We start from the raw sequence: 22,209 nt of genomic DNA, 5'->3' as shown, positions 1-22,209 counted from the left end.
AATGGGGAGAGGACAGTCGAGCTGGTTTGTCTGTTCAGAAAACAGATTAGAGAGAAAATACTCAACGCACTTTCGCACAGACACCTGATGATGACAAAACACTTCGCTCAAGCACAGCTCCTTTATTTGCACTTAAAGAGACTCTTCGGGCTTCGCAGCTCTTGCGTCTTTTTGGGCACAGAAACCCGCACTATTTCGTCTCAATTCCCAGAGTAAGCTGATACACACACACAGCACGGGGAAAAGTGAACGTCCTGAAGTCTGGATACATCTTGTATCCACTTTTGTATCCTCAGTTCAAATGTGGTGCTTTAAATTATTTTGTTGAGTGAAGTGGGGAGTTTTTGGCTTTACGCACGGTGAAGCTTGTCTTTTTTTCTTTAAAGACTTTTTTTTTTTTTTACTTTTCAAAGGCAATAACAATCTTTAAAACGGTTCTGTTTTACTTTAAAGACCTTTTTACTTTTATACGTTTGAACACATTAAAAAAAATGCTCCGAAAGACTGTTGGAATAAACAAAATGCTCCAAATCAAACCGACTTAAAATAAAAGTCCAGGAAACTGATTCTCAGTTACTCTACACAATAAAGCCAGGGGAAATGCCGTCCTGCTGAACAAACAGCCCTCTCTCCCTCTCCCTCTCTCTCTCTCCCTCTCCCCCCCTCTCTCTCTCTCTGTATGTGCGTGTGTGAGTGGGGCGCAGAGGACAACACACACAAGTGCAAACGCGCGCGCACACACACGCAGGCTCTCGCCGACATACCGACACATACTTTGGCGCTGCCTCCGCCGCCGCCGCTGCTGCCGTATCACTGTATTACACCAATGTCATTGCAGAGCTCGTGCTGCTGAGAGCCGCGCGCTCACTGGCTGACAGACTGACTGCTCCACTTCAGGTCTGCTCTTCCCACAACACTCACAAGACCAACCGGCACACACCCGGCGGAGGAGAGCCGGGGGACGGGATGCCGGCGGCGGTGCCCGCGTGAGAGAGAGGAGAGTCCGGAGCTCCTGCACCGGCAGACAGCAGCACAAACACGGCTGTCCGCCGGTCTCCAGTCGGTGAAATAATCACCTCTTACATCCACCGATCCCGCTGATTGCTGAGCAGGTGGAAAGAGAAGAGGCAGACTGCGCGCACTCCGGGACCATGGTCCGGAGCAGCACACGGGTTATTTCTCAAGGATAAAGCCGAGAGGAGGAGAAAGAAGAGGAAACAATTAAGGAAAAGGTTTATTATATTTTGTCTTTGCGCTTTATACACTCACTCTTCTCAGCTATCTAATGATTCACTGAATTGTGACTGTTTTACGCACCGTGATCCGGATTTTCTTGAGAGTTATTTTCAAAGGTTAGAAAGAGAGGAGGAAAAAGAAGAAGAAGACAAATCAACAAAAAGAAACTTGTTGTTTATCTTTAATTGCTGAATCAATACATCCATTGATCCCATTGATCCCAGTATTCGGTGACTGGTCTGTGTTGGGAGAAAGCGCCGGAGGAGGTTGTTAAAGTAGAGAAGCGGGAGCGCATCGGAGACGACGGGGACCATGATCAGGATCTTCCCGGATTTCAGCGTCCAGGTGACGGCTTCGGCGGCCGGAGGAACCGGAGCTGGAGGAGGAGGCGGCGGAGGGGGGATGGTGACCGGACCCCCGGTGGGTCGGGTGCCCGTGCCGGTACCCGGAGCCACGAACGGGACCCCGCAGAGCGTGCAGGGAATCACCGCCTACCAACAAAGGTATGTGGGAAATCTACAGGATTAACGACCTGTAGCGGAGTCAGCGTAGGATGGGAAGGGAGTTGAAAAGAAATCTTGGAAAAGTAACACATCGAAACTAAACATACTTGTATCAAAGTGGCCTTGCGGAGAGATCTCCGCTCCTCAGTGCTCCTATAATTGATTTGACTGCGATAAAAGTATTTAAACCTACTAACATCTATTGAAATCAATCATTTTCCCCTTCGTGGGATGTTTTATGTTCAGGCACACTTGGGCATCTCTAACTCAGTGGACACTTTTTGGTTTAGTATTTTTGAAGTCGTTTTTTAAGGTATCATGAAGCAAAACTTCATCGTCAGTTGAGATTTTAAATCAAACCTGTGAAAATCACCTATAACCCCAGAATACACGAAACTCATTTGAAATGTGTAAAACTAGATGGAGAGGATTTTTTTTTATTCTTTGAGTGAATACGTTGGGATAAATATTTTCTCAGTTAGTTGCCGTTCCTTTTCAATTATTCCATCAAATCCACAAGCAAAAGAGGAATATTGTGACTTTAATGCCACATAAGAGGATTAAGGTCAATATCCACAGTTTGTTTTGGGATTATTTTTTGTGTTTCAAAGCAAATTTGTGAAGAAAAGTATAAAAATATGTGCACTCAGCAAAGACAGAGAGGATGGAGCAGCAGTGGAAGAAACGGAGGAATGAGGTTGCAGAGATTTAGTGAAAAATTATTTTCAGGAATGAGGTTCAAGTATTAAAACACGACTTCTGGAATAAAGTCGAGGTAATTCAATGGAAAACTGGGGATGATGTCCTGCTAATAACAGCGAAAACATATTGGATTATATCAGGAAAAACAAAAATGTGCTGAATGTTTTCCAGCTGGTCATGAATCCAACCTGCTCTCTTGTGACAATTCACTTCAGTCATAGCCCCCTATCCCCCCCTCCCTTATTTCCCCCCTCTACTCTGAATCTAAATGATTGCCTCCCTGTCCGGCCACTCAGTAGGGTTGTTTTTTCTAATCATCTGGAGCCACAGGGGGCAGAAACACACCCCAACACACGCACACTCTTGCCTTATTACCGGACAATCTCTCCACATTATGGGGCATAGCTCTGTGTGCGTATGTGTGTGTAAAGTCTAAAAGCTGTGGGGAGCAAACAGGACATAAATCACTGCAGGGGCCTCTCCGAGTGCACTGAGAGTGTCTCAGCCCTCTAAAGCAACAAATACAAGGCGAATAAGGGCTGTATTGTTATTTAAAGCAAAGCGTCTGGGCGCACATAGACCTCAGACCCCCATAAGGGAGGATTTTGGGCAGTGGACTGTTTGTGTCCACAGTTGAAGGGATTAGAGTAGTGGCGTGGCACGTTCTCGCATCATTTCCACTGACATAAAACCTGCTGTAATTTAACTGTGTCGTCATCGGCAGCTGGGGGCCTGTTTGAACTCCTCAAGGACCTTTGAGGCCCCTAAGACCTCAGTTTGGGAAGGGCCAGTTTGGCACATGGGGCCCATTTTGAGTGTTTGTGTCTGTAACGGCCGCAGAGGCTCAGCTTTTCTTCAGACGCAGTGTCTTTTCACCGAGCTGCCCCTCTTCCCTCTCTCCATACATAATGTTTCCCTCCACCAACAGCTGGGAGCTAATATGTTTATACATTACGCTCCATTATCCACGTCGCCTCCGTTTGACAGCTCTCAGTAAGCAGGGCTGAGACGGGGAGAGAAGGAGCAGCCAAACCTCAAAGAAAAGAGCGAACGCTCGGGACCTGGTCTGGCGCAAAGTGGCCACACAGCTAGAGTAAAACTCGACCCTCAATCTACACGAAACCAACACCCAAAGAATAAATGTGTTTATTCTAAAATATCTCTATATTTCTATCTTTATCAAGATTATGCTGTTTGAACGAAGTAAGCTCACTTTAGGGCGCTGTGAAGGTGTACTGATGAGGGTCAGATCTGTGACCTTTCCGGTTTTGGCGTGATCAAAAGAAAATGTTACTTTGAAGCAGCTTTTTAAATCACATCTGGATAAACTGGGAGCCAGAGACGAAGTAACAAAAAAAAACCAACCTCTGGTTACTGAGACCTGAGCTCTGATACGAAACTGCAACTACATTTTTTTTTTTTTTACCGTAAATCACAGCAGCGGCTCTTAAAAGTGGTGAAAATGAAGCGCGCACACGTTCAGGTCTTCTAAGAATCCGTTAGTGCACATGGGCACTAACGGCTCACAGCTCCCGACGATCGCCGGCTGGAGGTCACGGTTCCCCCATCTTCAGTCTTTATTTTCTGCCACTGCGCCGCCTGTAACCCCGTGTTTGTGTGGAGAATACCCAGCATGCCTTTGACCTTGACAGGTCATTGGTATAGAGAGGGAGGCTTTTTCAGCTTCTAGGGCTGCAGCCAGGGGGTTAATCACACAGCACAGCGATTAGGTTACAATGAATTATACACTGAAAACGGTGGAATTTAAATGAATGAATGAAAGAGGGGAAAGAAGAAGTGAAAGGTAGTTTCTGTTGGACGATAATGAGCCATTTGCTGACGCGCAAACATCAAAGCCTGGAGGCAAATATATTTCAGTAACCTGAAATACGAAAAATAGAAAAAGAAAAAAACCGAGCAGGTTATTTGATTTATTTAGTCGAAGAAGATGGAGAAGGGGACTTTGTTTCAATTTAGAGGCTCGCAAACTCAATATCAAAATCATGACAGAGACTCGTCAGATGACCAGGAAACTGCTGATTTATTTTTATATCAAAAAACAAACGAAAACAACAAGCTGAGTTGGGATTTTGAAGTGAGACATTTGCCGTGATGTGTTTATTACTGACAGTGAAGGAAGCCAGGTGAAGGGGGTGGAGGGTGGAGGTGTGCAGATCTGATTTACAGGGAAACAATCCAAGTAAATCACCCATCATTCTTTCCACTCAACGTCTCGTGCTTTTCTCTTTTCTTCTTTTTTTATTACATTTTTAAAAATTTATTTAGGTGGTAAAAATTTTTTGATAATTAACCCACAGGGCAACCTGTATACAGGAGGAAATGAAAAAAATAAATAAACACACGCACACACACACACACACACACACACACACACACACACACACACACACACACACACACACACACACACACACACACACACAGACTCCAACTGCAACAGAGTGGCGTTGTTGCGCCGGGGCTGGAGAAAATACCGGAGATGTGTGCTGTCCTTTTTTCCTGTCAGCAGCCAGAGGAGGGAAAATGCTCCGAAAGCCACACACACTCTGACCGGCGAGAGACGCTCCGCCGCGGGGATTTTGACGGGGATACAGGCGCTGCAGTGGCGGCGAGAATGTAAAGAATTGACGCCTCTGTTTGCCTCTGTTTTTTCCTTCCTTCCTTTCTTCCTCCGGAGCGCAAGCGGGAAATTCCTCTGTGGTGCCAAAAAAGCCGAAGCTGTGCGTGCGTGGAGAGAGACAGAAGGACGAGGAGGGGAGAGACGGCGGTGATCTGAGAGGCATCCACCCCGGGTTCCCCCCTCACTCCGCTCGGCATGCCTCTGCTGCTGCTGCTGCAGCCCCGTCCCTGCCTTCGCCTCCACCACCCGTTGTTTCCACGCTCCTGAGCGGCGGCGGGGAGAGAGAGCGAGACAAGCATTAGACGCACGCGCAATCGCGCACGGCTGCTGACACCACACATACACACAGTCACACGTTCTCTCTCTCACTCACACACAGATACACACACACACATACACACACGGACATGGCTTTGTCTTAACACACCGACCATGACGCATTGCTGTCAGGGCGCAGCGCACCGCCGCCGCTCCGCGTCCACAAAAATCTGAGAAGAGGGAAAAAAAAGAAAAGAAAAGAGAGAAAGTAAGAAATCAAATAATTGTTGTAGGAAGATGGCGCCCACCAAGCCGAGCATCCAGCAGGACCCGACGCGGAGAGAACGGTAACGGGGCTTGGATTTTTGTTCCCTCACACACTTCTCCTTCAATGCATGTTTACAGCTGCACGCAGACCGGCAGCCCGGCTGGCTGTTCCGTGTCGCTTTGCGTTTTATTCTGAGGCTGGAGGTGTCAGGAGGAACGCTGTTACCCTTTCCAGAGGAGAGTCGAGTTGTGCGTGCCCGCGTGCGCGCCTCTGTGTGTGTGTGTGTGTGTGTGTCAGACGAAGAGGCGTGTGGCTGCTGGGTAACAGGTCGGTTGGCTGACTCTCAGGGAAACAGATGACTGTTTTTGCTCTGACTCGTGTGTGTGTTTCTATGCCTAAAGGTGCACGTGCATGTTAGGAAGCCATGCAGTGTGTTGATGCTCCGAGCAAGGAAGGTGTGTGCGTTGTGTCGTGGAAAACATGTGCAACCGAACGTGCATGTGTGTGCGTTTTTGGCCAATTCTACTACTCCAACACTAGTGCGCGCGCGCGTGTGTCACTGAAGAATTGCCAGTGATCTTTAATGTGGAGGGATGTACATGGACTCACCTGTTCAAGTCACACAAAGCACACCTGTACATGACCTCAAAGGCGATTCACCTGCTCTGATTTTTAAGGTTGAATTTTTGTTGACATGTTTAAATTTGTGTGTATGTCTTCTTTAATCTGCTGTTAATATTGTTATATCCACCATGCTTTCAAATGTCAAAGCTGATCTTTTACAGAGGAACACAGTTCTTGTTGGTGTATCTGCTATAGCTTCTTTGTAACCGCTGCTTCAAGGATGGCCAGTAATTACATGCTTACTCCTTGTATTTTATTCAGTGTGTGATGCATGGTGGTGTCATGTTCTCTATGGAAATCTACATTTTTTCCCCTTTTTTATACCTGTTGAATTTGGGATGGCAAGCAATTAAATGTAACCTACGCGTCTGCTCAGTTCTGTTGTGTTTTAATTTCAGAAGCCTTTGTGGCAGTGAATCAGTGTATCACAGGGATGAACAGGGAACGCGGTGTTGTATGTTGCAGTACTGTCTGTGTTAACAAGAAACCAGAGCTAGAAGTATGATCACCCCAACAGGACAAGAGCATGTGTTTACTAGAAGCTTTTGTGCAATTTCTCTCTCTCTCTGTTTTTATGGTCTGTTTGTTGTTTTCAGTTTGAAAGGATGTGGCAGGTGAATGTGAATAGAGGGTGATGAAAAGCAGTTGGTGTTTTATTATTGTTATTGTTATAATTTTTCTTTGTAAACTCAACAGTAATGTCTTTTGTTGCAAAGCAGATCACTTTGTTCCAGCTTGCAGAGGTTGTCCGCTCCTTGACCGGCCCTTTCCTGCGTCGGTGCGTCGCTGGTTTTCTTCTTTCACCATCAGCACCACCTGTTCTGACAAAACTGCAGCCGACGAAAATAAAAATGCATACTCAGAGAAATGTTAGTGAGGGTTTGAATGTTTACCAAATCTTAAGGAAAGTTTTTAATTCTATATCTTTTTGTCTTTCACACGTTTTGGATTGCCTGCTGAAAGTCAGTGCTTTGATGCAGCCAGACACAGCTCCCTGATTTGAGTCAGATTTATTTTAGTGGAGTGTTCGTTCATCCACATGACAGCATCCACTGCGTTTGTGGCAGACTGATGAGCAGCTGAAACGTGAAGCGAAGGAATTCTCTTGTTATCATTTGAGCCTTTTCATTTAAGGAATGTGGCCTTGTGTGTTACTGGACGTAGGTGCTTGAGGACCGTTGTGTTTAAATTGCTATAAACAGACATAAATGCCCTAAGATTCAGTGTAACAACTATCTAGAGGTTGTATATCCTGTTTGCTTCCCTGGAAGATAGTCAGATTATAGCACGGTTTCATGCAAAACAGTGACAGCTTTTGTCTCGGCCAGTGCACAGTTTGTTTGAGCAAATTCTCAGCCTCCATAGTGAGTGATTGCAAAACTGACAAAATTCTTGTTTGGTGGCGTCTTTGCAGAACGAGCCCAGACAAACCTGAGCAGCACAGGAGCAAAAGCACCATCGCACAGCTGCTGTGACGGTGTTGCTGAGCCGTACTGAATCAAAGCGTTTCACTCCTCATCTACATCTGAACTGCAGCATGACTGAAGATGCCCTGAAGTTGGTATACAGACCTTTAAATTGTAGTTTCATTTTCTCCTGAAAGCCTGAGGAGTGTAAGCACGAAAACCATTTAGCTGATGCTCTTATCCAGAGTGAACAACACAAGAAGGAACTCTTACAGTTAACACCAGATGCAGGTGAGCATAATACACTGGATTCAGCGACCTAAAGTCAGGGGTATAAGGTCAGTGCTGAACTGCAGATTAACAGCAGGTTATTTGCATATGTGTGCCGTTAAAGAGCAGAAACCAGGCGGAAGGGTCAGACGTCAAATGTATAGAGCTGAAATTGCACCGCGCTGCTGTCCAAGCTTCATTTTCCCTGATTCTGTTACCGAGAGCTTTTATCCTTTAATTTCTCTCGACATGAAGAGGCAGGAAGCTCCAGCTTGATGGAACAAAGTTGTTGCTGTCTTATTGTCTTGTTGCTGAGAGTAAGACTTGTTTCATACCTCAGGTTTTCTCCTCACATGCTGAGGTTGAAACTCTGCTGCACACATGCACCGGGAGTTTGTGCTTCCCTTTGTGACCCGAGGAGATGAGAAACTCAGAAGCTCAAATGAGATTAGCGAATTAGTGAAATGGTTTCCACAACAACTGAATTTTTTTTCTTATTTAAAAACCAAAAAGAAAATTGCAATAACAGCCCAGTTATTTTGTAGATTAGTGATGGAGATCAGTTTCATATAAAAAAAAGAGCCTCCTGATCCTCTTGGGTCGTAATGAGAGAAAGACAAAAAACCTTTTGTAAAACACAATGAGACTGTACAAAGGTCTAACTATTTAGTCAGGTTAAAGTTTGTGATTTCTTCCACGAGGCTGGATTTTTTTTTAATCCTCTTCTCCAAAGAAGAAGAAGAAAAACGACATCACAGCTTTCTGCTTGTTGAAAACCTAGTCAGATTTACCTGCCGGGCATCCTGATTAAAACTTTGTTCTGACGCTAACTGCTGGATTTCATGAGTTTATCACCACCTGCTTGTGTCTGTTTTGGGCAAGAAAACCAAATGTTGCTGCGGCGGTGCTAGCATCGAGGAGACTTTGTCCATCACTGGCTATTTCAGAGTTTGCATTACTTCTCATACCTATTATTATGCAAGTCTCCATCTTCATACGAGGGTCAACATCACATGATATTACTTGATATTTTAACATCAGAGCATGTAGGCAAGGATCTCAGTAAATGTAGCGTACCCTCCAATTTGTCACCACTGTAAGGCACCAACTGGCCATGTCTACTCCAAGCGGGCAAGCAGGTAATAAATATAAAAATAAAAGTCTTTCCCTTTGTCAGGTTGTCTGCAACGTTACCCAGCTACCATTAAAGATACTTACTAAGGAAACTTTCCTGGTGGAAGATGTGATATTGAGGTGCTTCTGACTGACAGCTGGACTTTTACAACTCTAGTTTTTTCTTTTTAGTTGTCATGGATTAACTTATTGTTTGGCCCCCAACTCTCAAGTCTCAGATGTGTCTTTGAAGGTACCCAAAGGGGTCTTTGAATCTGCTTCTGTGTTACTGCACCATGTGATGATGCCCCAACATGGATGGAAAAATGGTGATTAAATCTTTTATTGTGATGAATTATGTCTCTCCGCAGCAGGTTTTCGAGCCTCCGAGAGCTGATTTTCATAGAAATGAACAGAAAGAAATGATTGCCTAGAAGGAAGGAAATCAATCTAAAAACGGATGGTTTGTTTAGGCAATAAAGTGTAGAAATTTGTAGGTAATCCATCTATTAATTTCTGTCGTCATCAATCCATTCCTCCCACTAACGCCCCATGGTCCTACCATTTACTCCCTGTCTACATCCATCTATCCGTCCCTCCGTTCATCTCTCCATCTGCTCCCCTACCCCCACCCATCCATCCAGTAGTATTCCTGCTAAAAGCTGTCAGGTAGCAGAGTTTTGGCTGAGCCGCTGTTTGTGGATCTATTTCTGGGGGCATTTCAGCACCGATAGGCATCTCGAGGAGACCAAATTAATTTTCAGGTAGAGAGAGAGAGGGATCAGGAGGAAGGAAGTGAGGATAGACGTATGAGGAGAAGGAGGAGGACAGACTTCATAGCCGACTGCACAAGTGCTCCCACTATCAGTACACTACAGTGGCTCTGGAGAGGAAGATGATGGAAAGATGATGGAGAGGAGAACAGAAGCAACGGTGAGGGAGAGAAAGTCATGGGGAGAGAAGAAAAGCAGAAAAGAGGTGGACATTAAAATCAGTAAGGAGGGGAAATGATATATTTATGGTTTTGGGAGCAAGGTTTGGAAAAAATAGACTAAAAAAGGTAAAAATTTAAAAAGAAAATTTTGTAGGGAAGACTGTAACCTGAACGAGACATGATAGCATCAGATATTTCAGTGAATTCTTGTTTCATGTACTCATGCTCGTGTTGAAGCCCAAGCATGAGTAAGGAGGAGGTTGGTGCCAATGGATGGGCCTAAATAGCATCAGACGTTAGTACAGCAGAGAGATTTAAATTTCTAAACAATCAAAAGCATTGATAAAGAAGCTCGGCATGACTGTACTCTAAACTTACAACCTGTTCTCAGTTACAGTTTTTCAGACGCTGACTCTCCAGGAAACAGTACTTGTACGTAGTTGTAAGTGAAATTCGAGTCCAGCATCTGAACTAGACGCCATGGTAACAACGATGTGTATTTGTGGCAACCAAATGTTGATCAGTGAGAATTCTTTTTCCTAAAGTTACTTATGCAGTTGAAAGTGCCCAACTCTAACCAAATAGGGGCTGTAAATGTACAGTTAAAATAAAAGTAAAAGAAATAGTAAAAAAATAAAGGCCTACAAATCTTGGTTTGAGGGTTAAGGTCCTGAGATTGCATCTCCTCTAGACCTCAGAATAAGAACTTCTGTGGGTTGTCATGAACTTGGGAAAATGACATTAAAAGGGTATCCCCGTGTGTTGGATAAGCATGCTAATGGTGTTCGGCTTTAGTGAAAGAAATGGTGACTGGGTGATAGCTGAACAAGAGTCAGTGTGCCTATGTGACGAGTTGGAAATGACAACTCGTCAAACCCAAAGCACATCCTTTTAACCTAACCATGATATCAAACGTCCCCATAATTTTGGCAACATGCACAAACCCAGATTATTCTTCAAGATGTCCAATCCTTTTCTTTCTTTTTCCCTTATATAAGGAATATATATATATATATATATATAGATAGATAGATAGATAGATAGATAGATAGATAGATAGATAGATAGATAGATAGATAGATAGATAGATAGATAGATAGATAGATAGATAGACATAGATATATAGATATATAGATATATATATGCACACCTAACCAAACCCATAGCAGTATTGTTGGCACAGATTTACTACTCAGCAATGATTTCCAACTGGTCTGTAAAGCTTACCAAAAACAGGCATGACACCTCTTCACAAGGCACTCTAGGCTATGTGAACAAGACATTTATTGATATATTTTCAGTGTAATTGTGTTTTTGTCCTTCTGCGACCTGTAATGTTTCATTTAGATTTATACCCCATTGTGGCTTTGATAATTGGACTGATTATTAAACGTAGTAATCCCAATGTAATAATGAGATTTTTATCAGAGAATTTATTAATGAAATAGTTTTAGCTTTGTGCAAAAAAGATAAGTCTGGTGCACATGGTCCACGGAGATGGTTTAGAAATACTTAGATATGGAAGGTGGAGTAAAGATTTTGTGGAAGATGGAAATAATTAAAAAAATAAGGATGAAAAGAAAAAAATACAAAAATAAGAAGAAGGGACGCGACTAGGAAGTGAGAAATGGTGTAGAGACAGTGCGAGATGGCAGAGAGAGTGGGATATGAGTGATGGCAGACTCACTCATCGACCTGATTGGCTCTCACCAGCGGACAACTGTTGGGATGAATCAAACTCATCCGCAGGCTGGATAAGAGCCTCTTAAAGCCCTGCAGGAGAGCTTGGTTAGCTGCCCTAAAGGAGGCAGGCGGGTGGGGACACCTGCCTGATTGCCCAAAGCCAGGCCTGCAAGTGTGTGTTATTCATAGATTTTTTTTTTTATAAAGCTGACTTCATTTTTACGAAAGGTTGAATCCTACAGATAAAGAAAATGGAAATGTTATTGACAACTTGGCAGCATTTCAAAATAATTCTTATTAGAAACTGTATTCAGTTTCTACTTAATCAGCTTTATTAGAAGACTTCAGACGATGGCTAGGCAGAACATGCAACATGGAGTGTAGCAAACAGAAGCTTTTACAGCTGACTTTTTTCACTTTTGACCTTTTAGGTGAATGTGAGGATGTTTGATCTTTAAAGAAGCTAAGTTAGTTGACATTTTCTGTTAGCACATGTTGGTGCAATGCGTTATTGTGTTTTAATGATTAGTTCAGCGATTTATAAATGAGTAACATAAAAGTAATGAGCTATTTTGATAATCGCATATTTTTAAGTCATTTATCTATTAAAATGAAAAAAAAAGGAAAACTAATCTTTGTCATTTTTGTTTTTAATATATATCAAGTGAATATTTTAGGAGATCAACTAATAAAGTAGTTTAAAAAGGAGCATGAAATGAGACTTTTTCACTACTTTTTGTAAAAAATCTGAGACTCAGAATTGGGCATACTTTCATACTTAGTGGTTCTGCAGAGACAATGATGATATTGTTTGCAACAGTAGAGCAACTGTTGAATCTTCAGATAAAAATGCTCCACTTATGCCTTCCACATGCTTTGTTGTTTTCACATGTTTTATCTTTTCTTTTTTAAATCATTTTTTAACAATGACTCACTCTACTTAAAAAAAAAACACGCTTAAAAAGACAATGTGATTTTTCAGTTTTACTGGAATAGAAAAAATCTTAAGTGATTATATTGTAAACCCATGAACACTGTGAAAAACAACAAGCTGAGAAAATGTAAGAAATTCAGGTGAACGTGATTCAGAAGCTTGTATTGTGATTCACTTGAATTTTTTTCAGTTGGCTTTACTAACATTTACAGATTTGGACAAAAGTTTAGACAACTCAAATTTTCTTGTTCGACTAACTATAAGATTCCTCTCAGGTTAAGAATCAAATTCTAGTTCTATTTTTCCGAAGTGTGCCTTCAAAAAACACACAAGTAACAACGAAAACTGAATTAAACGCACCCTCCTGTTTCTAAGGACCATAGTCGTGTCAGGGAAAACCTAATCACTACAAAAGCACCGAAAACTTGGACATATCTGGGTTATTCATGTTAGTAAAGGTCTGTTTCATGAATGCTGATTATATGTGACTTATATGAGTTTCAACTGTTTCAGAAAATGATCCAAAATAAAACTGGAAGCTAAAGTTTCCTTAGCTTCTGAGGTAACGCTTCAAAAACAGTAGCTGTTCACAAAGCGTGCATATATTGCTCATTTGTAATAACTCTGACTCTGAAGTGTCTTTTCTGTCGTCCCACAGCGTGACACCCGCGTGCAGCTGTTCATGAGTTGTTAATACATGCTAGCCTGGTGAAAGTTGTTTTTGCAGATGGTTCATGTAACAAGTGAACTAGAAGCACATCAGAATAATGGAGTTTAGTTTTTGTTCATGACGTTGCCCTGACCAAGTGATCAGGTCTCTGGTAAAATTATTATTTTTTCTTTCTTTTTGTTTTAATTTCACTTCAAGAAATATCACAGTATCAAGAAAAATTGAGCCCAACAATTGAGAGGTTAACTGTGGTTTTAAAGGAGTTTTACGCTCACTAATATCCAGTGTTTGAACCATTCAAGAACATTTTCAGGGATCAAGTGAAATGTCAGCATTGCAGAAATTATTAACGAAACAAATTTCTTTTTTCAAAGGGGATTAAGTTTGTAAGACTGACAAGCTTTTGCCTCTCACTTATTGTAAATCTTTATTTTTAACTAAGTCGAATTTGAAAGCCTTACTTAGAACAACAGTTGTTTGCTGTAAGATCTGACATCGTTTCAGGCAGACACCTGACTTTGTCTAAGGGCAGAATCTGTTTTTGCTCACAAAGTGAGGAAAAAGAAGGAGGACAGACTGAGAGCAGAAGGAAAACCAGGGTGAGAGAAAGCAAAGCCGAGAGAAAAGGAGGCTGTGGCGGCGATAGTGTTGGCGAACTTTCAGAAACAACAGAAAAACCACAAAGCACAAAGTTGGCTTTGTGTCCAAAACAGGCCCATTTCCCTCCCCCTTTCCTCTCTCCTTCCTCCCCGGGAGCAAAATAACACAATAAAATGTCCCATTAGCCCGTTCTGATGAGCGAGAGAGAGACACAGAGGCAGGGAGAGAGAGTGGGGGGCTGGTCTGAGGCTTTGGCAGCAAGTCGGTGGTTTGGTGCTTTTTGTATAGCTGTGAGTATTCAAGCTTGGGCCAGATCTTGACACGTTGTTAGGAAACAGCTTGGGCTAGAAAAAAAAACAAAACAGTCCTGACGCTTTACGTTTTGTTTCAAACATGGAGTTTTGCTCGTGGTTCCCTCTGTGATTTCAACAGATTGGTTTTGTCCAGACATGCATGTAAACACGGTTATCAGAGAAGGAAGTAAAAACAGTCTGCTGATGTGTGTGTGAGTGAAAATTGCTTTCCTTTTCAAACTGAATTTACATTTGTCTTTGGGAAGAAAATGCATCGAAAATGTCTCTGGCCAACAATTGAGCCTCGGCAGCGGCAGCAGCAGTTTGTACGTCGTTACCAAATAACAATGTGTAAATTTCCTGCACGCCACTCTGACACAGACTCTGGTTTTGTCCCAGATGGGGAAATGTATGAAAATGTAAATGATGTTGCACACGGCTGAAACAGTTTTATAAGGGACCGGAAAGCAGCACAAACATGTTGTTAGTTATTTCCTGATTTTACATAAACTAATGCAGTTTTTTTTCTTCTGCCAGTTGTATACCAGCAACGGTCCATCCTATATGCAATTTGTGAAAGCTTTTTGTGTTTCACTTGTTGTTTGTCTTGCAGCTCCTTCGAGTATTGTGACTTGCATTTTTGGCTTGTTCCTGTCCTCTTTTGTCCCGCTATTATAGTATTATGAATGTATAATGTAATACTTTGTTTAATATAAGTCTGATGTTGTACTGATTTACATAAAACATTTACATGATAAACTTGTTGTTTCACATGGGAATACATGCTGAAATAGATCAGAATATATTCATCTATCGTTCATCAGGACAACCTCATAGAACGGTAAATCGATTAAAGAAAGAAATATAATGCAGAAATTGTTTGAAAACTCTTTGGTAAGTAATCAGTTGGCAGGTGTTTGTACACTCAGTTTTGATTTCTGTGTTGTCATACTAATTCTCAGCCAAGCCAACATGTTGCTGGTTATAAACACAATAGCAAAACATTTCTTTAAAACCTCTGTTTTTGCACAACAGTCAAAGTTCACACTGAAATGATAAAATGTGAGAGAGGAAAAGAAAACGCGGAAAACTCCCAAAACTCCAGATTTACATGATGACCTCCAGCGAGTGGGGTCCAAACCTGCAGGTAATTCGAGCTATAATTATTACTGGTGATGGATTTTTAAAAAAAAAACCTGTATACACTCTGAGCTGGATTTAAATTACTGACCAGTGCATGTAATATTAAAATTACCCCACATACCCCTAGGGAAATATATCCTGTCTGAATAGGGGCTCCGTCTTGCACAAAAGAGGACAATGTTGGCTGATTGTTACATCAAGTGGGAATCTGGTTGTTACACTGACTGTTTCAGAAAGTTAGTAAAAATGAAACAGTTTTACAGTCAGACCACAGATCCAGGTAGCAGCATCCTGTAATTTGACCAGGACAGATAATCCAGATAATCTGTAAAGCCATTACCTCTGAATCTGTGATCACTGATGAAACGGTGATCAAAAAATTAAACAATACTATGTTATTATTTTACATAATAGTCACTTCATAGTGCTGGTTGCACTGTGACGATTCGTGGCTTTGCAGTTTGGAATTCCACTTTAAAAATGATGCCATTATAACCCTGTGAATATGTTTGCATTGGAAGGAAATATCAATAATTTGCGGTACACTTGGAATAGAACCATAACTGCTGGGACATTGCAACAATGTAACTTTGCTTCTGTGTTGTAAAAACCAGCAGTCACTTCCCTCCCCCTCACCTCCCCCTCACCTTTTCCCCCTCCTCCTCCTTTCTCTTATTCTCATCTCACCTTTTCCATTCCTGTGTCTTACTCCTCTCCTCTCCTCATGTAGAAAGAGGATGTAATCAACTCAGACCTGCTGAGTCGGCAGCTTCCCACCTCAGGACCAATATCTACCTGTCCTTGAAAACACACACTTCAATTATACTACACCTTAGATTGGTTAAACGCACACACACTCTCTCTCTCCCGCTCCCACACTATCTCTTTGCTTTATTACTCTTTCCCACTTTGGTATTATTTCCCTCCTCTGTGCCCTTCCACATTCTCTTCAGCTTTGCTGTTTTTGTTAGCCCCCCCCCCGCCCCCTCAGTTTTTACCACTCGTCTTCTCTTCTTCCTCAGACCCATGCAGGCTTCCATCATGGCCACTTTTCATGTTCTGCCTCATTCTTTCCATGTTCTCTCTTACTTTCTATCTCCACCATACCTTTACCTGTTTTTTACTCCTCTGCCTCCTCCATAGTTTCTTGCTTGAACATGTGCGAGTGTTTAGGTCAGTGGCCTCATCAGATGTATTACAAAACTTGTGAAGTATTTTTAAATTTGTAATTTAAACATCCATCGCTACACAAGACACCTATGATGGCTTGCTAGGTCAGAGATAGTGATTCAGTGCCTACCTAAAACTGTAATTAAACTTAAACTGAATTTTGATATGCCCAAGTATCCTGCCATCCCAGCTATACACACTCACAGGTTCCAGTCTACCCCTTTTGAAGCAAGGATTTGCAATCTTTCTTCAGAATATTTGTATAAATGTTTTTTGCTGTTGGTGCACAACACCTGCTTTTGCTAGGAAGCCTGGCTCTACTAGATGTGCCATAAAAAAACGCTGCTTTCTGCCTTCCAGTGGTATGTGCATTTCTGCAGTGACATTGCAGAGAAACCCATCTATCCCAGCTCATTCTCATCCCAAGGATGTCAGTTAGTGCCATTTTCTCAAAGCTGTAGGCTTAGTTCATCGATGCACATGGATTTTTATGGCATCTGTTCCCTGACACAGCAGGTTATTGCATTATTGAGAAGTATCTGTCAGTCCCAACTGGGTTACTGTTGTGCAGCATGGTGTTATGGTGGTGTTAACTAAGTTATTTTCAGTCCCTAAATCTAACCAGCGAGTGAAAGCAATAATCAAGCAAAAAACAAATTGGCAAGAGAAAAAGAACCAATGCTGCCAAACCTGAAATTTATGTCGTCATCAGCCCTCCAGCCAAGTAAAGTGGACTTTGGACAAACAAACAAACTTTCTCTATGTTCTGACACCTGGAGTATAAGGGTACCAATGCCACAGGTGTGCATAATGGTGATAGAAAGGAGACAACTGACAAAGTGGCATTAGATCATGCCAGCAACTCACACAGATGATGTTTCAGTCACCAGTTTACTGGAATCCTTTTCTCTGCCAGGGTGAAGATGGACACATCAATGCAGGGATCATTTGGTTACCTTTCAAAAGAAGCGCTGCCATAAATTCTGAAACTTTCTCATTTTTTTTGACAGAAATATGAAAGATATACAAATAAAATATAAACATTACTGCCTCACCAAATGTGTAGTTCACTGAACGTGCTAACAGAGACATAACTTTACTGAATGTCAGGAGCTTTTTATTAAACACAAGAGGTCAAAGTGATAAATCTGCTTCTGGAGAGATTTTTAGGATCTTTTCTGTGCTACAGGACATAGCATAGTATAGACACTGTCCATTTTGAACATTATTCATTTGTTCTAATTTAATAAATCTGATAAAGCATTTTATCACACTTCTAATCTTACAATAATACCTTTAATTATTGGGCCTAAAAATTGGGCCTAAAAATTGGCCTTGATAAATATTTATCCCCATGGTTTTGTTGAAATGAACAATATTTGTTACATGATAAAAGTTTTAATAACTCTTATCATTTGTTACATTGTATTTCAATAGGATATTAGAAGAAATGCTAATGTTACCTAACATACCTGATATTTAGGCATCACAGTGTAGCCTTGTAAATAACAGCAGTAGTTAAATCTATTACCTATGTATATATGTTTAAATGTACATAGGTATGTACAGGTTTTGATTTGTGCCTATTTTAGAAAGCGACATGGAAATATAAATATCATTATTGTGTTGCTATAGCGACAACAGCTATAAGGTAAACCGTAAACTGAAAGATTTTATAAGGAACTGGTAGCTCTGGGGTACGATAAAGGGTGACAGTACCAATGTTCAGAGTCGGAGAGAATCATCTTTCAAAGAATTTTACATTTTCTTGTAAAACAAAAATTTAAAGGCATATAGTAACACTGTTAAGACAATAAATAAACAGCATAAAGCTGTAAATGAGATTTTTATGACTATCAATATAAACTGTAACCTCTCTCTCGCTGCACGTGTGTATCCAGCAGTTAAACCAGGTGCTGTAACATGTAGATTAACCAGCTGTTCTCATTGTTGCTTCAACCCCAAGAGGAATTATTTGGAAATTAATTGGCGTATGTGTGCGTGTGTGTGTGTGCGTGTGTGTGTGTATGTGTGTCCAGTTGCCAGGACAGGTGTTGCAGCATGGCAATGATCTGCTGCTCTTGTTGTTACACTCTTTCTCTCGCTCTCTGTGTCTGATGATTCGCCGCAGTGCTCTCACGTCCACATTATATTACATTTATATTTCTCCTTTCGAAAACAAAAACAGTACATAAGCAAATAAATGAAATCCTTACCCCTCCCCTCTGTCTGCTTCATCTCTTCCCCTCTGCTCTCATTACCTCTTCTCGTCTCCTCCTTGCCCCTCATGCGGTCACCTGTTTTGCCCCTATAGGCTGGAAGGAGACCTGGGGGTGAAATAAGTATTGATTATTCTCTGCTACAAATGGAGAGGAGGAGAGGAAGGGGAAGATGACAACAAGGGGACACCTCAGTCAGACAGATGGTTTTGAAAAAGAAGGGAAGGAAATAACAGAATATAGATTCACACATGTTCCACTGCGGCTGGAAATAACTCACTATTTGTGGATTAATCTCCTGCAGAAACTATTCCTTAACGATTCCACTTTGTATGTGCATGTGTTAGATGTTAACCTGACATTTTTGAAAATGATGGAGCTTTTTTAGTGGGAAGCCGATGGGCTTAGAGCTCATAGCCACACAGTGTGGAAGTCAGGGGAGTTATCCTGTAATGCCTGTATTGCATTCTCTTTGTGAGTTGATCAGCACTGTTGATGCTGTTAATATTGTGGTTACGAGCTCATTCTCGAGCAGGTAAATAAACCAGCTCACATGAGTGAGCTGCAGCATTTATGGAAATGGAGGCTTTTCACTTCTTGAGCATCTTTACAATGCCAGCCATTCATGTTTTATTGAATTTAATCCAGTTTTTTATGTTTGTTTGTTTTATTTTTAAGTTGTATTTTTTGTGCATTAATTATCTTATGCACATAAAATATGTCTACCAATTATCACAGATTTGACATTAATCAGTCATTTTTTCTCCCATCCCGTCTTCCCCTCTCTTCTCTCTCTATGAGCGATGCAAAGTGAAATGACAAGCCCACACTCTCTCTCTTTCTCTCTCTCTTAATCTTAACCTTTCTGTCTCTCGCTCTGGTGTCTGGATGTGTGAATGGCGACCAGCTGAGCATTACATGGTGACATTTGGGAGAAGACTCGACCTCATGCTGATCAGAGACGAGCGCTCTTCAAAGAGCTGCCAGACACACACATACACACACACATGCTGAAATATTGCTTCGCAGGGGTTTAAGATTAGTCCGCTTAAACGGTTGTTGGATGAATAGCGTTAAAGCCGTTATTAATGTACAAACTGTAATCTTCCTTTAAAGCACATTTTTATCTACATGTATTGTAAGTTAGTCCGTATGGTAGGTTAGAGGTTTGTGCTTTAAAACAACATGAAGATCCCGTTCCATTTCTTATCAATATATGCCACTTTCTTTAAAATAATATTCTTATATATAACCTTATGACATTTTAGAGTAGCACACGCGTCTTCCTTCTCTGTGGCAGCTTTGTGTGGCCTGGAGTTGGTATTGAACTGACAAACTTGCCGACACAAGTGTCTCTGTCACCTTCAGGCTGGTCAGTGCTGCTGCCTCCTCTGCCTTGTTGTTGTTGTTGTTGCTGCTCCTCCATGATGGATCTGCTGTGTGTAATTTCATGCACATGTCCTCCGGTTATTGATGTCTGTACTTATTCACCCACTTGACTCCTGCCCTCTCGCCACACACACACACACACACACACACACACACACACACACACACACGCACACACGCACCCCAAACACACCTTCAGCCATTGCCATTAAATGATTTCAGCCATTATGTGCTGCACACACATGCAGGCATTCACATGCAAATGGAGCCACACTCATACGTAAACATATCGATGCAGATTAACGCACACTCACACGTTGCAGTTGTGTGTGCGCAGAGGCCAGAGGCGGCACTGTGAATCCTTATTGTGTCTCTGTGACCTTATTTTAGACATCCGACACCTTCTTGTTGTCACAATGTGAATTCCAATAAAGTTTGAAATTATTCAAACTCTGTAGCTTATCCTTCATTACTTTGTTTGTCCTGCAGCTCTGACATTTGAACTTCGGTGGCTTTGAAAGTCAAAGTGTTCTCTCAAGGGAGCTGTGATTAGGGTTTTAATGAGGTTTGTTTGTATCAATTCAGAATGTAATACCAAACTGCAGGTGCTGATAATTTCATGTGATAGATCATGCTAATTGGCACTTGCCACTATTTTAGCTGCTAAACTGATTTATAGACTTGAGATTATACAGCTTCGGGAACAAGGAACCATAGAGTCTGTAAGAATGATAGATTGTGAAGCACCATCTCAATGACTCGAGTTTGGCATTTTAGCTATAAAAATCATGTTTTGATTTGGATGTGACCGTATGTAGTGCATATAGAGAGAATATTTCACCCATACTGACCTCTCTTCATTGGTTCCCAATTAAATTCAGGATAAATTTAAAATCATTCTTCTTACATTCAAGGTCTTGAATAATCAGACCAAATCTTATTTTATAGACCTCATAGTGCCTTATTATCCTAGCATAGTACTCCACTCTCAGACTGCAGGTTTATGGTTCCTGGAGTTTTCAAAAATAGAATGGGAGACAGAGCTTTCATTTATCAGGCCGTTCTACCATGCAACCAGCTCCCACTTTGGATTCTGGAAACAGACACCCTCTCTACTTTAAAGATTAGCTTAAGCTATCGGACTTAAGCTAATAAGCTAAAATGGCATAGTTAGGGTGGATCAGGTGACCCTGACTCCTTTCACTTGAAAGGAGTCAGGGTAGAAACACATGATAAGTGTTTCTTCTTCACTCACCTCTGTGTTTAGACAGCACTCTGAATTTATAATCAATCATTATAGTGTTTTGTCCTGTCTCTCTCTCCTGAACCCCAACCAGTTACGACAGATGGCTGCACCTCCCCGACCCCGGTTCTGCTGCAGGTTTCTTCCTGTTAAAAGGGCGTTTTTCCTCCCCACTGTTGTCAAGTGGTTATTTATGGGGGGTCATCTGAGTTTTGGGCTTTTCTCTGTATGATTGTATAGTCTTTACCTTAAAATATAAAACATCCTGAGGTTAAAATGTTAAAATTAAAATTGAATTGAATGTTTGGACAGGAAGCTAGGGCAGGGAAATGACTACCGTTAGCACTGGGTAATTAGGATGAATAACAGTAAAGGAATATAAGCTGGTAGGACAAATTATATTAGGTCACAACATTTGTCTGTATAAAAACAATTAAGTGGAAAAGTATGCTAATTAGATACAGCTAAGTGAAATTTTTGTGTAAAAATGTAGTTTCTCTTGAGAAACACTGACGCTTCAATAAACAAGCTGCTTCTTTTGTTTGGCTAGTAACTGACCATCTAAGTTCAGGTTGTTTGCTGAAACTTGAAAGATCCTTCCCTAAAGAGAAGATATCCCTCACATTTAACGGGCATTCTGGTCTGCATTTTGGTATTCCTGCATACAGCATCCAATGATCCAAACTCATCTCATGAATAAAGTATTAACTGTTTTTGAGCTCAAACAGAGGCTCTCTAATTTCCAGCTGATGTTTTCATTTTCTGTTTTTAAAAAGTGCTTCACATGCAAGATTAGGATTCACGATCCAACACTGTAGCAACCTTTCATGAGAGGAATAAAAAAAAATGTAAATTTGTCTTTGGCTCTGTGCCTCCTCTTTGAGCTTATGTACAGTATCATCGTCACTGC

The 22,209-nt window shown here is 41.5% G+C and overlaps 1 protein-coding gene across 3 annotated transcripts in view; it reads left to right on the top strand.

The window, feature by feature from the left end:
- Window positions 1–703: 703 nt before the first annotated feature.
- Window positions 704–22,209, top strand: part of npas3 (neuronal PAS domain protein 3) — a 380,804-nt gene continuing 359,298 nt past the window's right edge. For 2 of the 3 annotated variants that reach the window (XM_026151153.1, XM_026151151.1), the window contains exon 1: window positions 4,862–5,687. In XM_026151153.1, the coding sequence (XP_026006938.1) occupies window positions 5,638–5,687 (50 nt within the window). In that variant the 5' untranslated portion in view covers window positions 4,862–5,637. Of the gene's footprint in view, window positions 1,740–4,861; window positions 5,688–22,209 lie in introns of those variants that run through there. The other variant, XM_026151150.1, reaches the window with a different exon arrangement.

This window comes from Astatotilapia calliptera, chromosome 19 (genome assembly GCF_900246225.1).
Source record: "Astatotilapia calliptera chromosome 19, fAstCal1.2, whole genome shotgun sequence".
NCBI classification, from domain to species: Eukaryota; Metazoa; Chordata; class Actinopteri; order Cichliformes; family Cichlidae; genus Astatotilapia; species Astatotilapia calliptera.
This window is presented reverse-complemented; position numbering and strand designations above follow the sequence as displayed.